This window comes from Barbus barbus (genome assembly GCF_936440315.1).
Source record: "Barbus barbus genome assembly, chromosome: 28".
In the NCBI taxonomy this organism is placed as follows: Eukaryota; Metazoa; Chordata; class Actinopteri; order Cypriniformes; family Cyprinidae; genus Barbus; species Barbus barbus.
The window spans coordinates 28,871,351-28,888,215 of record NC_136756.1 but is presented as its reverse complement, the minus strand read 5'-3'; the positions used below and the strand labels follow the sequence as shown (position 1 = coordinate 28,888,215).

Here is a 16,865-nt window from a genome sequence, read left to right as displayed (position 1 = left end):
TGGGCTTGAGCATCTGGTTTGTGAATTAATTAAATATCAATGCAACAGGTCAAGTGCAAATCCTATTAAATTAAACGTTTGTCTTCACCTCAGTAACCTCAGACACAACGGCATCCAGAGTCTTGAGGAATGAATCTGAGACTAAATGCTTCACCTGCAGAAACAACAGTGAGATATTAACAGGGTGATGAATCAATATTTGGAGATTTTGGGCCAGTTAATGATCAGAAGTGTTAGTTTTCCTACTGACATCTCATTTTAATGAATTACAATGCTCTGTATTTTGAAAGAAAGGTTCTGCTGGTTTGCAAAAAACTATTTGTAATTATTTGCAAAACATTTGCAGTTCAGAAAATCCATGATATTTTTTTACAAAACAAACCTTTTATTATTTTTGCACCTTTTTTTCAATAACTTTTTTTTCTTTTTTTTCCCATTTATTTGCATTTTTTCAATAAGTAATTATTTTATACAAAATAACAAAAGCAGTCAAAATGTCAAAAAAGAAGTATTCAAAATGTATCATTTAACTTACAATCTGCAAAGGAAATCAGGATTAATGAAAATGAGTCAAATATGCTGAGAATTGAATAAATAGCTGTAATCTGGCTCAGATGAAGACAGGAATCGTGTTGTGGAAGTTTTTCTGATGACTAAGAGATCATTCAAGACTTCTTCACTTTACAAATGGTTGATGAAAACCATAATACTACGAAATGCATCATATTTATTAAAAATACGACGTGACAAACAGACAATGTTTTGGAATCAGCACCTAAACATTTGTAAGAAGAGAGTTTTGGGCTTTATTCAGCAAATATGATGAAGGGTGTGTTATAAATCATTTTTAGCGAGTAAATAATAAATAAAATGGATTAATTTTCAATATTATTTCTGAAATTTACAAGCAATTTCTAAATGTAAAAAAGTAAAAAAAAATGTTAATGTTAAACAAAAACAGTGTTATTGTAAATTATATTTTTTTTAAAAAGTGTGTGCGTGAGACCCTGAAGCATAAAAGCAGTCATGAGTAACACAGGTATATTTGTAGCAATAGACAACAATACATTGTATGGGTCAAAATTATACATTTTTATTTTATGACAAAAATCATTAGGATATTAAGATCAAGTTCCATGAAGATATTTTGTACATTTCCTACCATAAATATATTAAAACTTCATTTCTGATTAGTAATATGCATTGCTAAGAACTTCATTTGAACAACTTTAAAGGAGATTTTATCAATATTTAGATTTTTTTGCACCCTCAAGATTCCAGATTTTCAAATATTGTCCTATCATAACAAACCATACATCAATGGAAAGATAATTTATGATGTATAAATCAGAATTTAAAGAAAATTGACCCTTATGACTGCTTTTGTGGTCCAGGGTCATTCATGCATGCATGCATGAATGAATGAATGCATGCATGAATGCATGAATGAATGCATGAATGAATATATATATATATATATATATATATTTGTATAAACTAATAAAAATGACCAAACTGCTTCATGTACAAATAAGTATTAAATTGTCTATCAGCTACTCTAAAAATATCAGCATAGGCTTCATTTTAAAACTCATTTGCACAAAAGACCAATATTCGGATGTATGCTGCTGTATTTTCTGCCAAACGCCGTGAGGAGCACAGTAAGTGTGTACCATCTGTAAGAGACATCTCAGCAGCTCTAAAGGGACGTTTATTTCTTGTCCGCTGTCTCCAGAGCAGAGAGGAGAGATGGAGAAACTGGAGCTGACCGTCGTGAAGTAATAATCCGGATTCACCGCACCGCCATCCGCCAGATACGAACCTGACAAAACAACATCAGACAACCAGATTTACAAACGTCTCTGGTTTTATGGAGCAGTGGGTGAGCCCGGTGCATCACATCAGACACTGCAGGACTGTGCTAGAGGTTTGAGCACACAACAAATACTGTCAAAAAGGTCTTCTAAATTTGACCTTGGAGCAAAAAAACAGTCATCAGTAGCACAGTCCTAAAAAAATAAAAATTGACCCTTATGACTAGGGATGGGTACCGATACTCGGTATTAAATCGGTCTCGGGGCTAAATTATGAAAGACCGGAGTATCGATAAGCTCTGACGTTATCGGTACTTCTGTCGGTATTGGAGAAATTAAGAAAACACACATACATTTATTGTTGCTCTCTCTCTCTCGCTCTCGCTCTCTCTCTCTCTCTATATATATATATATATATATATGTCGCCAGCTGTTTTTATGTGCAATAATATTCAAACATTTGTCTATGATGCATTTTTGCTATGCACAATTCAGAAGCCAGATCGCGCTCACGCGGATGAGCTTCAGCACACGCAACATGAAAGTCCTGTTAATTATGATAGAAGAGAGAACCAACTATTCAAACATCTGCTCACACTTTAGGCCTGTGGCTGTTATATTAAGCCAAGTATTTTTTTTTTTTTTTCGATTTTGGCTTCCAAGGATTATAGCCGCATTTCTTCTAGCACAACTTCCTTCCCTTCATAGCGGCGCGGATTCGTTCCTCCGAACCAAAACTTAACATCTGAATCAGCTCAATCAGTGATTGTTATACAATGCCGTCTTTACTGTTGCTACATTGCAGGACATATTTGATCGTAAAACGTTGAAAGTACAATCTGCTGTTCCCCAGGCTGAAATGTGTGCGCGCGCGTGTGCCTGCGCGGCGGCGTGCTCCAAAACGGACAAGCACACTTTGAGCTTCGGGCGCGTCGAAATAACACACAAAAATATGCCAAAAAATACACACACAATGTGTCAAAATGGCCGGTTATGAGAGTCTTCACTTTTATGTTTTAAGTGGACGAGAACAGTTGGGAGAAAATCCGATGCGTGTCAGTATATTGTCTTAAAGTGTCAGACTGGAGCTTGAGCCATCAATGTTAATCAAAGAACACAATGCAAAGAGAAAATCACCCACAGCTCTTAATCTGAACAACGTTATAGCTTTAATAAACATAAATCTATCAGTACATACAGTGAAAACTATGCAGTGATCATTTACATTTGATTACTTTTGTAACTATTACTTACCTGAACTTTAATATTAGTAGACCTTCATGGAAAAATGAAAGCACTGTTTATTTCATTTCGTTTGTGTGTTTGTTTTATTGTATTTGTCAGTTTGTTTTACTTTGTTTCTTTGTTCATGTTGTTACTGAATCTTATCTTATGTATATAAAACACTAAAAATACCTGCAAACTGGTGCATTTACAAATTGATGAAGTGCAGGCATGTTTAGAGTTTTATATACATAAGATACGATACTGTAAGAATATGAACAAAGAAACAAAGTAAAACAAAAAGTACCGATAAGAATACCGTTAAAGTACCGGATCGATAAGCAGTATCGGTAAGAGTAGTAATACCGTTAAAACCTTAACGATACCCATCCCTACTTATGACTGGTTTTGTGGTCCAGGGTCACAAGTATTGGACAATAAACATAATTCAGCAGTGACTCATAAAACCTCAAGCAAACAGAATTAAAACAAAGAGCGGCTAAAACACAGGGGCCTATTGAGAAAAGAGCTCTGAATCCGCTGAAGAATGTTGAGCCGGTAAAAGCGCTTGTTCAGTGATTAGAGTCATGACACAGCGATTACCTTCAAAATACTGCGGTCCTGGAGCTGTGGGAGAGCAGGGCGACGGTCCTCCTCTGTCCGGACTCACCTGTGAACATAACCCAGGTGTGAGGACTGCAATACATACTGCCCTATTACACACTGTATACTGTACACAGATTGTGAATAATCCCGTACACAAAGAATACCTGGATGACCTACAACTGTTCACCAAAATGTGCAGTTCACAACCAATACTATATCCCACAGAACAATGTGCTCAACGTGACCTTTTCCAGTTTGATAAAAGAATAGAGCATTTTTAACGTTTTGTAATATTGTTTAGATCACACCATCATGGGGATAAGACTTTTTTCACTTTTTTTGCATTTGTTTTGCCCAAAAAATCATATTTTTGAAAACTATAACATTAATAAATTTTTATGTACTTTTTAAAATATTCACTAATTATTTTTTCAATAATATATATTTTTTTATTTACTTCTTTCTTAATTTTTGCATGTCGTTCAATAATAATTTATTCACTTTTTCTAAAATAATCTTTTCATATTTTATTCAATTATAATTTAATTTAGTTTTTCTAAGTACTTTTGCATATTTAAAAAAAATTATTTAAATTATTTTTGTATATTTTTCAATAATTTATTTTATATACATATATCATTTCTTTAAAATATTCTGTGTTTTTGTCAACAAAAACCTTTTTGTTTGTTTACGTATTTTCTTTTAAAAATATTTTTGCATATTCTTCAATAATAATTTACTTTGTCATTATTTTTGCATATTTTGTTTGATGATAATCACTACTTATTTTAAAAACATATCAAACATTATTTTTGCATATTCTTTCAATAATCATTTAATTTTTTTTTTTTTCAATAGTTTTTTTTTCCTTCCATTTTTTTTCAAATGTATTTCAATAAAATCACATTTTTTGCTTCGATGATAACCAGATGCAATTCGCTGAATTATACAATGCAAAGTGGTCATGTGACAACACGTAAAATGCATTTTGTTTAAACGTTTAGCATAGCATAAAGCATAGTTTTGCACACTAAAAACAGTATGCAATCATTCCACACACATCCAGAGACAGAGAGACGGTGCAGACCTGTGCATCAGGGTTGGCGATGCCGCTCTTGCGTCTCAGCGTGTCTCCCTGACAGGCCGTGAGCAGTGAACTAGGCAGAATGGAACGGAAGTCATTGAAGGATCTCCTCCGAATGCCCTCGGTCTCCACAGACACGCGCTGAGCCGGCGGTGGTGCTCCTCGAGGGAACAGCTGAGAGAGGAGGGGCTCGTCGCTGTTACCATAGCGACCGAACGCTCGGGCCACGCCCAGAAGACACGGAACAGCATACCTGCACAGGTACACTGACGAGACAGGAAGTGAGTCAGGAGAGCGTGAACCCAAACATGTGTTTGTGACGAGCAGCAGAGCTCAATCACCTTTATCCTGGTTCTCGGGCATCTGGCAGATCTCCAGCAGAGACTGCATCACTTCCATCACAGCTTCCAGAATCTGGACGGAAAGACCTTAAATGAGTGTGAAAGAGAAGACAGATGGAAAGGTAGAGATGCAGTGAAGATCAGACCTGTGAGCGAGACTCGGGGTCTCTCTGAGCGACGTCAGACAGGAGCGTCACCAGACAGAAGCTGAAGTTTTCTGCCATTGGGAGAGTCTCTGTGAGGATATCAAATACAAGCTGGATTTTTACATGTCTGTATATGGAAGTTCAGATAAAGCTTTATAACAGGTCTATATAACAATTATAAGGCAGGACACAGATAACATTCAAAAGCACAGAAAACACACAGTACCATTCAAAAGTTTGGAGCTGGTAAGATTCAAAGCTGCATTTATTTGGAAAAAAAAAACAGTAATATTGTGAAATATCATTATAATTTAATATGCATGTTTTCTATGTGAATGTGTGTTAAAAATGTAATGCATTTCTGTGATGCGCAGCTGTATTTTCAGCATCATTACTCCAGTCTTCAGTGTCACATGATCTTCAGAAACATTTCTGATTATTATCAATGTTGAACACAGTTGTGCTGCACAATATTTCTTTGTGATACATTTTATTTTTCAGGATTCACAGATTAATAGAAAGTTCAAAAGAACAGCCTTTATTTAAATAGAAATGTGTTTACTGTCACTTTTGATCAATTTAATGCATGCTTGATGAATAAAAGTATTAATGTCTTTAAAAAAATTGTTTAATAAAATCTTACCGACCCCAAACTTTTAAACAATACGTTCGCATATCCAGTAATGTACTTGACACAAATGAGCTGGTACCTCTAGACTTCCTCCCAGCATTCTCCTCCACCCATTGCACTCTGGGTAATCCCTTCAGCAGACTCAACAGGTAACTTACCACAGTGTCTTTGTGCTGAGAAAGACAAATATCACATGAACCATGTGCTGCAAAGGTGCAAATGTTTTGATGACAGTCTACATCAGAATATACATCCAAATCAAATCCAAAACCTGAGTTAGTTTCTTCATCAGGTTTGTAGAAATGTGTCTCTGCATCAGTGTCTCAGCAATGGATGCTCTGCAGTGAATGGGTGCCGTCAGAATGACAGCTGATAAAAGCATCACAATAATCCACACCACTCCAGGGGCCTGTATCATGATGGGAGCTGAACAAATTCAGAGTTACATTAGTTTCGAGTTGACAAAACCAAACCACTCCAGTCCAGTTTTATTGGTACCATGATGCTGATCATCAGCTTTCTTTGTCGATATAGTTGATAATATATAGCGATAGAGACTCAAACATGTAAGGTCACCATTTTTGAAGTGTTACCTATTGATTCAACCACTTATTTATATTACATATGATCTGTATATATTAATATTCATTTAAAATAAATGCTTTATGATAATTGTTAAACTAAAAGTGCTTGGGTGTAATGGATTAATAATGATATAAATCATATTATAATTATATAAATCAAATGTTAAATCAGTATAAATCATTAAAGCCAGACAATTTTGTTGGGTTTTATTTTTTAAGGTACTTTATAGTGACTTTTAATTTGTAGGAAGTGAAACTGTTTTTTGTGTCAGACATGCGTCACTTTGCTCACATCTGATTGGTCCTCCATCTGTTGTCTTTCACATTACAATCCACACACATATCCGTTTTGGACTGTTTTGATCTGTACAGATTTCTCTCCTGATTCAGACCAGAACATTTAATCGCTGGAGGAAGCGTTATTATGGATTACGGACTCTTAATGCTGGATTAGTTTCAGCTTTTGTGTTCTCCAGATGTTAACTGATGGACTGGAGTGGTGTGGATTATTGTGATGTTTTTATCAGCTGTTTGGACTCTCATTCTGACGGCACCCATTCACTGCAGAGCATCCATTGCTGAGACACTGATGCAGAGACACATTTCTACAAACCTGATGAAGAAACAAACGTATCCTAGTCTTGGACGGCCTGAGCGTGAGCACATTATCAGCACACATTCATTTTTGTCTGAACTATTCCTTTAACCAGCCTTTAATCCGGCTGTGATCACATTATCTGCTTTAGCAGTGATTTGCTCTCATAAACCCGCTCAGCAGCTGGAAAGCTTCAACACACACACGCTCAGCTATTTGAGGATGTTCCCAAAGGGAGGTTGTGTCATATTTAGCTAACATCCAGGGACAATTTTGTCCTCAAAATAGCAAACACACAAAAACACAGCTGCACTTGTGAAAGTCACTCATGCTAATAATCAACCTCAGTCACCTGCAAATCAGACTCGACCAGAAATACAGCCAGTGCAATCACAGCATCCCTGCGCCGGACATCTAGAGTGAAGACGCCACGGCTGTCGCATGGACACATGCATAATAACTTCTGCACCTGATGAAGAGAGACACGCTTTCATCAAGAGACACTCGAATCTGCTTCCCTTTTCTTATCAGCGGACATGAGCAGCCACAATGCTGCTGATAAGCTTAAATTAAACAACTTCCCTCTCAGGAGATATAAGCAAACCGATCTGGCATCTGCAGAACAAGAACAACCTGTTGAGAGGTGCACGCATGATCTGAGAGCATGCATGTGTGTGGAATTCATCTGCTCATTATAATACAACAACATAACGATCTCTGCCGCATGCAGCGTTTTTAAACAGTCGTAGATGTTTGCCTGCAGTGCGCAAATGCATGAGAAGAAAGATGAATCTGTCACGCAGGCGTCTGCAACGTGGCAATGCATTTCACAAGAGTGCAAAAGGAAGTCTATACACCTGCTGCTGTTGCATGAGTACTATAACAGTGTCAGAGCAAACGTGTAGAATAGAAAGAAAGGCTTTCATCGGCGCTGCGGGCACAAGCTGGCACCATTTAGTGCCTGTAAAAGCCTCTGAGCACGTGACAGCTCTCAACTGCTGCATTTGATTTTCTGCGTTTGGTTTAATATACAAAATGTAAAACATATCCAAAATTACAGTAGTTTTAGAACAGGTGTAATGCATTTATTCAGTTCAACCAACAAAAGTAGCATGAATGTTTCATGTTTCCAGATCAAGGCAAAATATATGGCCTATAAATATATTACCTTTGAAAAATAAATTATGTTTTCCAGTACAAATATCTAAACATTCTTAAATCAAGATACATTTACTTGAGAAGCAACATTATTTCAGATATGAAGAAACAGTATTAAAATGAAGTGAGTTCATCCTTAAAACAAGGGCTATTCTAGTGAACTAAACCTATTTAAAAAATACATTTTTACTTAATATAAAATATAATAAATAAATATATGAAATTATAGTTGCAAAAAGCAACATCTCATTTTAATTTAGTTTAACTTGACATACTAAAATAACTAAAAATTAATAAATACATTTACATAAAATGTATAAATTCGTAAAATTACTAAATTAAAAACCATACAGATATGAACAAAACAACAAATAAAACTGACAAAAATGCAAAAACTTGAAAATTAAAATGCAAAATACCAAAAAAGGAACTCAAAATATTAAACTATAATAGTATTTCAAATATACTAAAATAACACTGCATAAAAACAAATAAATAATTGTCAGTGGGGTCAGAAATGTCGCTTAATTCAAAGATTATTTTTCTGAGCCCACTGACATATTTAATACAAAATGTTGATGCATTTTTCAGAAAACTACATTTAAACCAATCTGCTTCTCAAGTAAATGTTACTGAGCAAGAAATTCACATTTTGCATTATGCATCAAAAAATATGATTGTAAAACAGTGCCATGTTATATATTTCAGATGAGCAGAATATGAGTGTAAAAGTCAAGCAATAAAGCTGAACCCAATACAAGCGCAGTGCTCGGTTGCAGGTGTTAAAGCCGGTGGCACCTGTCGCAAACAATGCATCACAGTAAAGCAGCGCAGTATGATGTGCATCTGCGGCGCAGCATGAGAGCAGGGGTCGGGTCGTACCTTCTCTCCGGGCGCTGGGCGGTGCGCTGCCAGGGAACGCGCGAGCGACAGAACCGTGTTGAAGTAGAAGCCGCGCGTCGCCATGATTCACGACGCGACACGGAGAGTTAATAACGCGCGATGATTTCTGCAGCAGCCTCAGTCTGTGTGAAGAAAACACGAGCGCGATACGGAGAGTGTGAAGGAACAAATAACAGCCGCTGCTGGAGCGCGCGAGCGTCATCAGAACGGAGTTGATCTTATTGGCTCAAATACAGATGATCAATATTTACACAGATTATTTAGAGGGGGTTTATAAACCTGCTGTCATTCATTAAAATAAAAAGCAGCGAAGAAACGGGTCTTATCTACTCTATACTGAGAACTGGAGAGAAACCAAAACAAACTTCAAAATCGATAGAGTATTATCGAAAATATAGATTTTATTATTGATTCATGTTTAATATATATGTATATACATATTTATAATTATTAATAATTTATGAAATAATTAATAACCGCATTATACTATTAATAATTCATATAACAATATTAATAATATTGTCATATATAATTATTTATCCAAATTAAATGTATTTTTATTGTTGTTGTTATTACTCATCAATATTAATAATGAATAATAAGTATTAGTAGACGTAATATATGAGTATTATTTATATTTTTGTAGTATTTCTGTAATATTAATACTTATAAATATGTACGATGTTATTAATGAAAGAATTGTTAATAATAATAATAACAATACTAATACTACCACACTATTACTACTACTACTACTACTACTATGTATTATTATTATTATATAACAACAATATTAACAATCAATAATAATCGATAGTAGCCTAGTAGAAAAAAAATATTACGTATATTAATAATAAAAATATTATTATGATTACTAACAACATTAAATAATAAGTATTAGTAGTAGAAGTAGTATAAATAATAATAATAAATAGTAGTTATATGTTATTGTCAAGTAAAGAAAATATTAACAATAATAATAATAGAATAATAATAAAAAATAATAGGTTAATAAATAATTTTTGAAATGGAATAACTTGCAAACATTTGTTGTAAGTAAGTTCATGAAGTGTATATTGTAGCTCTAGCTATCTTTATTTTCAGATTTCGAAACCTAAACTTCAAAACAAAGCGTCATAAACAATAACATCAACAAGTGAAACAGGAAGAGCCTGTCTGACGTCACCGGAAGTTGTAAGAAGCGTCAGCTGATAGCAGGAGAAACATAAGGCTTCAGCGATCAAAGGTACATATTTATCGATAAAATGTTCAATATATCGTGTTTTAATCGAACAGACAGAGAGGGGATGTGTTTGAAGAGATGCGGAGATAGATAAACTGGAGTTTCTTCAGCGTGTTCAGTTTAAATGTAGCTAATGCTAGTTAAATAAGGAGAATTATGGCACATTTACTTCTCTTACTCTATATCTGGAAGTGTTTTCCGATCATAGTACTTTATACAAGACACACATCATGCATTTATCCAGATATTCTACTAAAAGAAAGCACCACGTTATTTGAGACATTTACCACAGTACTAGCGTCACTTTTACCATAATCTACAGAAACTGTGTTATTCTTATATAATCCTTAGGATGTTTGACATCATCGCTATCTTATATACTGTATAGAACAATTATGCTATTAACTCATTATTATTATTATGTAGCATTTGTGTAAAGTTCCTGTATAATACTTATATTTAATGTTAATTTGTGAAAGAATGATTAATAACAGCATAATACTACTACTAATAATTAGTAGAAGTAATATATATGAATATTTCTTATTTATAAACATTACTATATTATTATAAATATTAAATAAAGTGTAAAATAAATATAAAATATTATTGTTATTATAAATAATAAATCATACATAATTATAAAAATAATATTTATTTTATATTTTTATACATATTATTTATTAATGTTCTTAATTAATAGTTATCACCATACTTGCCTAGTTGATTGATAATTGCAAACATTTGTTGTATTACAAGCTTCCTAAAATGTTAGGTTTAAATATGCAAATGAGGCATTATTTAATGAAATATGCACTAATTTGCATAAATCTAAACACTGGTTTAAGTTGGTTTCAAAATTCTTCATTTTATTGACATATTAGAGTCAAAAGTTCTTACAGAGGGAATATATGAACAAATCTCTCTGTAAAAAGCTTCAGGATATAGACAGGAATAAAGCTGTATAGTTTGGTGTAAGTGCTACTGAAGTGGAGATATATGGCTCAATGTAGGAGAGAAAACGGCCTTTAAACATATGCATTGGAATTGAACACAAATAGATACAGTGCTATAAAAGAAACACTTAAATGTCTTTTGGATGTTTTCTTTCCACTAGCCTGAAAAAATACTTTATAAAAAACCCAAAATCTCAAATTTGACAGGTGCATGAAAAAACTGTGTTTTTGCCTGCAGTGTCTCCCCTTAAGAAGAATAAATATGCAAATATAAAATGAATAAATATTCCCTATAAAATCATGTTTCATCAGCTCAGATATGTCTGGATCTCTGTTTACGGTCATCTCACTCTAGCACAGGATGTCTGCCTACCCCAAATCCCACAATCCTTTTGCCGATTATGACGATGAAGAGGACTCGAAGCCTCGAAGAGGCTTTGACTTTGACGACGATCCGGAGGAGACTTCACTGAGTCCTGCAGAGAGACGGCAGAGACAGCTGCAGCAGGAAGTGATGCGCACAGCGCAGTCGGCCGTGGACAGCAGCTACCGCTCGCTCGGACTCATCTACGAATCAGAGAAAGTCGGAGCCGAGACAGCGGAGGTGAGAGAAAGCACTTAGAGACTGAACTTTAGAGTATTTAGTCTCTTTGGCGGTTTCATTGATATGGCTGCACTGTCCTCCACAGGAACTGATTCGTCAGGGTGAGGCTTTGAAGAGGACAGAGAAGATGATAGACAACATGGAGCAGGACATGAGGACGAGCCAGAGGCATATAAGCACTATTAAGAGTGTGTGGGGGGGCATGGTCAACTATTTCAAAGGCAAACCTGAACCTCCCAAACCTGCTCAAAAGGAGCAGCCCGTGTCCTACGAGGCCAACAGCAGGTAGATGAAATACGTTTACATGCACCGAAACACTATAACAGCACATTCTTCCTGAAATGCATTTTTGCTAAAAACAAAATAAGTTTCCATGTTTGCCACTTTCTTATCCCTTTCACTCTCTTTATCAACTTATGCATTTATAAACAGGGTTTCTGCAGGTTTTATGAAGGTATATGTGTGACTTTAAGTAAAGGAATAAATTATATTAGCAATCTCAATTACTTTCTAATCCAAATTCATTTTAATAATAAGAAAGCTCATGGCTTGAATAGCTTGCTCTCAGCCACTAAAATAACTTTTATATACCTTCTGATAACACTGCAAAAAAAAGGGATGTTTTTTATCAGTATTTTTGTCGTTTTCCAGTGCAAAAGATTCTTAAATCAAGATACATTTACTTAAGTAAAATAGCTTTCTGTGAAACTGATCAAAATGAAGTGAGTTTATGATTAAAACAAGAAATATCTGCCAGTGGCCTCAGAAAAACGTACTTAATTCAAAGGGAAAACACGTTTTTATCCTCCACAGATATTTGCTCTTGTTTTAAGCATGAACTCACTCCATTCTGTTCAGTTTCTCAGAAAACAATACTTCATATTCTTCCTTTTGCATCTCGATTATCTCAATTTAAGTATGTTTAGATATTTGTACTGCAAAAAGAGACAAAAAATACTGAGGAAGAACAGCATTTTTTGCTGTGTGCAACATTTACTGAATGTGTGTAACTTCATGAATTTAAGACTTTCAGTTCTGATTTAAGGCCATAATTTGTGGAACTGCGAATCAAAGTCTTTTAAGACCCGGAAAAGCCCTGATAAAAAAAGAAGTTTCATTTGCCTACTGAACTCATTTAAAGCAAAAGCCTTTAGATTTAATGTGAAATGAAAACAAGGCTGTGATGAATAGATGTACAGTTCGTTCAGATGATAAAACACTGAATATATTCCCCAAAAATTAATATGAAAAAACTTTGTATTATTGGAAAAATTAGTTTTGATTCACATCAACTTAAATATACTGTAGGTCTTAGGGAAGATGCCGTATCTGCAAATAAAACATTTCTGAACGGCAAATCTAATTTTGTGAATGTGTGATGATGTTAGGTTACAGAACGCGCTTGCGGAGAGCAAACAGCAGGAAGACAAATACCAAGCCAGCCATCCCAACCTCAGGAAACTGGACACATCTGGTAAACACAGACACATGACGATGCACTTCCTAATGTACGCATGCTTATATACTCTGTACATTACTTATACATACACATACAGGATGTTTATCCATGAGTCAGCATTACCTAGTGATGAGAGAAACAACGCTTTTCAAAACATTGAATCATTTCAACCAATTTGCATAATGAGCACTTAACGCCACACGCTGGTCAAAACAGTGTCAATGCAACAAAAACCTGCATTAAAAACACCTTTACAAACCAATTGCACGTTTTTTTGAAAGTGTAAGCTATTAAATGCAATTAACAAATCATCTGATTCCATTAAATATGAGGTGTGTGTATAACCTTATTTTTTAAATACCACCAGGTCGTTTTTACTTGATCAGATACTGAAATGAAAATTCTTGTATATTGATGTGAGTTGATTATGAGTTGAGGTTTTTCATTTCTACTGTATGTTAATACTATTTATTTATTTTCAAACACATGCCATGAAAACACCCATAGATACTGGCATGGCAATAAAAACACAAATAATGTGTTATTTTATCCATTTGTAGGGCGTTTTGGTTTGTTTTATGGTTAATCAGTTCAACAAGAGACTATTAACTATAGTTAGGTACTTTCTTTTAATTATACAAATACATTATTAAAAATGTCTACAAATTTACCTGAAATCAGGTAAAAACCATATGTGACCCTGCAGCACAAAAGCAGTCATGAGTAACACAGGTATATTTGTAGCAATAGCCAACAATACATTGTATGGCTCAAAATTATACATTTCTCTTTTATGACAAAAATCATTAGGATATTAAGATCATGTTCCATGAAGATATTTAGTAAATTTCCTACCGTAAATATATCAAAACTTCATTTTTGATTAGTCATATGCATTGCTAAGAACTTTATTTGAACAACTTTAAAGGAGATTTTCTCAATATTTAGATTTTTTTGCTCCCTCAGATTCCAGATTTTCAAATAGTTGTATCTCAGACAAATATTGTCCGATCATAACAAACCATACATCAATGGAAACATTATTTATTCAGGTGATGTAGAAATCCCTTATGACTGGTTTTGTGGTCCAGGGTAACATATAGACACTGGTTCATGGGATCACAGGGACCATTCCCTCTTGGTGGTGAAATACTGAAATGTTTCAAAATTATGACGACGTAACAAAGCTTCGTTTACTGAAATCGCATGACAGTGGCAGTTTGATACATGCTTTGAATCACTAGTTCGAAACAAATGATTCTCAAAGGTTTCAAAGCTTCACAAACTATTAACATTTGTCAGCTCTTCAGAGTCACAAATGTTCGTTTGAACAGGATTCGGAGCGTCTGCTTCGCTGGATAATGGGCCGTCCGATCAGAACGGGTATCCCAAGAACAAACATCTACGGGCTGCCCATCAACAACTGGACAGTAACCTCGGTGAGAAACACAAAATGTTTTTTTTCCTCATACCTTGATGGGATCACACCGGATCTGAACGTGTGTTTGTGTCCTGCAGATGATATGTCGTTGGGTTTGGGTCGTCTGAAGAACCTGGGTCTGGGGCTGCAGTCCGAGATCGACGACCAGGACGTTTCTCTGGACGCTTTGCTCAATAAGGTCGACACGATGGACGGCAAGATCAGCTCCACCAACCGGCAGCTCAAAAACCTCAAATAGACTCCCAGTGTGATGTCATTTCCAGGAGGCGTGGCCAAGGTGATCCAAACACCTGCTTAGAAACATTTCTGGTTTTCTCTCCAAGGGAAGTGTGTGTTTATGCATATGAAAAAAGATTAGAAGAAACATGGGTTGGTTTATTGAGAAGTTAAGCACTCGTTTCAATTCTGCCTTCATTTAATCGTCACTTATGTGAACTGGATTGTACATGAGCTTAGAGATGAAAATGTTATCTGTAAGAAAAGTATGTTCCGCCATTTCAGTCAATGCTTTCCGAATCACCAAATACCTTGCACTCCTTAACTGAACACAAGTGTAATATGACCTAGTTTAGAATTATATTCCCATGAGAAATCTGCCTTCATCAGACACTTGTATCCTTGTTTTCCATGTGTGTATCACATTAATGGAGTACCGTGTATATCAGAAACATATTGAGCTGCCTTAAAGTTCATTGATTTCAGATGTCGACTGATTCTCATGGCACTGTCGTTGCATTTCACCAGTCTATAGATGTCACTAGTGTGAATGCAACCCACAAAATATCCACTAACCTAAGGACGAATTTATTTTTCTTTTGTGATTTTATTTTTCAGGTATATATTAGGGTGGCTTTGTATGAAGTACCACACTGAAAATCTGAGCATTTCACTATTGTTTCTGCATCTGTAAATCAAATGCTGTACTCCTATTAAAGCTGAATGTGACACATGTGAACAAAAATAAAATGTTTTCAGTTAGACGGTTTCATTTTAGCACATTCAAAATAACAGAATAACATAATAGAAATCCTAAGTACCATATACCCTGTGATTCTTGGAGTATGTAAATATCATGGTACATGAATTTGAGCATCTAAATCATTTGATTTAGGTCATCTGGGTGGATTTGTGAATCTTTTGATTCAGAACGGGACTTTGGAACCGGTTTGAAAATCTTTTTTTCCTGATTTATTATTCTGTTTTATGAAACAGTACAAAACATCGAACCATTAAGGCAGTACAGTTATAAATCAAAAAAGAAAATAAGGCCTATATATAGACATAAGTGTGTTGCCAGGTTTAACAAAAATAAAAAAGCTCTGCGTCATACCTGTTATTAATTCACTCTAAACCACGACACTGCACTTACAAATTGCATAATTATGAGTTTCATGTTTTAAATAAGAACTGACCGAAAAAAACACAACATGGATTTGTTTGAAACCATGTTTGTGAGCAAAAAAAGACAATATTGTCTCTTTGAGTCACTTAATATTTATTTCTTACTGAATTGTTGCCCTGACACGAAGAAAAGTCTGCCACAGTCCATGCTAACCAAACCGCTCTAAATGTCTTCTATGCATGTGTACATAGAGAACATAATGTTTTAAATTAAATATCTAGAGATAATGAGAATGAGCTTTATTGCCAGGTATGTTTACACATATGAGGAATTTGTTATAGTGACAGAAGCTCCACAGTGCAACAGAATGACAGGACACAGATAATAAAATAATAATATACAAAATAGCAATTATGTATGTACAGGTATGATGTGCGCACATTTGAAATGTAAATAAGTATAATAGTGTTGTGTGTTCCACGTTTATTGTCAGCTGTTCATGAGATGGATTGCCTGAGGGAAGAAAATGTTCTGAAAATGCAAATCTGGGTTTTAATAGAAATTATTTTGAAATGCATTTGATGCATGCAGGGCATTGTAGCCTAATAAAAACATTCAGGGCTTCAACCCCTTTAGCTCACCCCTGCATATCATTTAGCCACAGTGCATTTTGTAAGTTGTACTCGCAAGATCAGTCCACTAGATGTCAATATATAACATCTTGAATGAGATGA

At 34.9% G+C, this 16,865-nt stretch overlaps 3 protein-coding genes across 8 annotated transcripts in view; 1 reads left to right on the top strand and 2 right to left on the bottom strand.

Annotated features, from left to right (window-relative positions):
• Window positions 1–9,234, bottom strand: part of LOC306848613 (phosphatidylinositol 4-kinase alpha-like) — a 50,922-nt gene extending 41,688 nt beyond the window's left edge. Inside the window, exons 1-9 of one of the 2 annotated variants that reach the window (XR_013782261.1) lie at window positions 9,066–9,229; window positions 7,378–7,494; window positions 5,926–6,019; window positions 5,216–5,304; window positions 5,070–5,142; window positions 4,732–4,994; window positions 3,642–3,708; window positions 1,674–1,822; window positions 89–154 (exon numbers count right to left, since the gene is read on the bottom strand). Coding sequence is in view for 1 of the 2 variants with exons in the window: in XM_079383260.1 (XP_079239386.1) it covers window positions 89–154; window positions 1,674–1,822; window positions 3,642–3,708; window positions 4,732–4,994; window positions 5,070–5,142; window positions 5,216–5,304; window positions 5,926–6,019; window positions 7,378–7,494; window positions 9,066–9,149 (1,002 nt within the window). In the remaining variant the exon portion in view is untranslated. Of the gene's footprint in view, window positions 1–88; window positions 155–1,673; window positions 1,823–3,641; window positions 3,709–4,731; window positions 4,995–5,069; window positions 5,143–5,215; window positions 5,305–5,925; window positions 6,020–7,377; window positions 7,495–9,065 lie in introns of both variants that reach the window. The other variant, XM_079383260.1, reaches the window with a different exon arrangement.
• Window positions 1–16,865, bottom strand: part of LOC306848635 (synaptic plasticity regulator PANTS-like) — an 806,624-nt gene that overhangs the window by 536,962 nt on the left and 252,797 nt on the right. The window lies entirely within an intron of this gene.
• Window positions 10,191–16,770, top strand: LOC306848628 (synaptosomal-associated protein 29-like). 5 transcript variants are annotated; one of them, XM_079383281.1, is made up of 6 exons: window positions 10,191–10,332; window positions 11,641–11,889; window positions 11,975–12,174; window positions 13,278–13,363; window positions 14,683–14,787; window positions 14,867–16,770. In XM_079383281.1, the coding sequence occupies exons 2-6, from the start codon at window positions 11,647–11,649 to the stop codon at window positions 15,025–15,027; spliced, it is 795 nt and encodes a 264-aa protein (XP_079239407.1). In that variant the 5' UTR covers window positions 10,191–10,332; window positions 11,641–11,646; the 3' UTR covers window positions 15,028–16,770. The 5 variants fall into 5 exon arrangements, with proteins under 5 accessions (XP_079239407.1, XP_079239410.1, XP_079239411.1 ...); XM_079383284.1 differs by having other exon boundaries at window positions 10,210–10,332; window positions 14,651–14,787; window positions 14,867–16,756; XM_079383285.1 differs by having other exon boundaries at window positions 10,268–10,332; window positions 11,598–11,889; window positions 14,651–14,787; window positions 14,867–16,756.

Coding starts and splice junctions, on each gene's coding strand:
- LOC306848628 (XM_079383281.1), top strand. CDS start 11,647: ATGTCTGCCTACCCCAAATCCCACAATCCTTTTGCCGATTATGACGAT. Junction 11,890..11,974: donor TCGGAGCCGAGACAGCGGAG/GTGAGAGAAAGC, acceptor TGTCCTCCACAG/GAACTGATTCGTCAGGGTGA. Junction 12,175..13,277: donor TCCTACGAGGCCAACAGCAG/GTAGATGAAATA, acceptor TGATGATGTTAG/GTTACAGAACGCGCTTGCGG.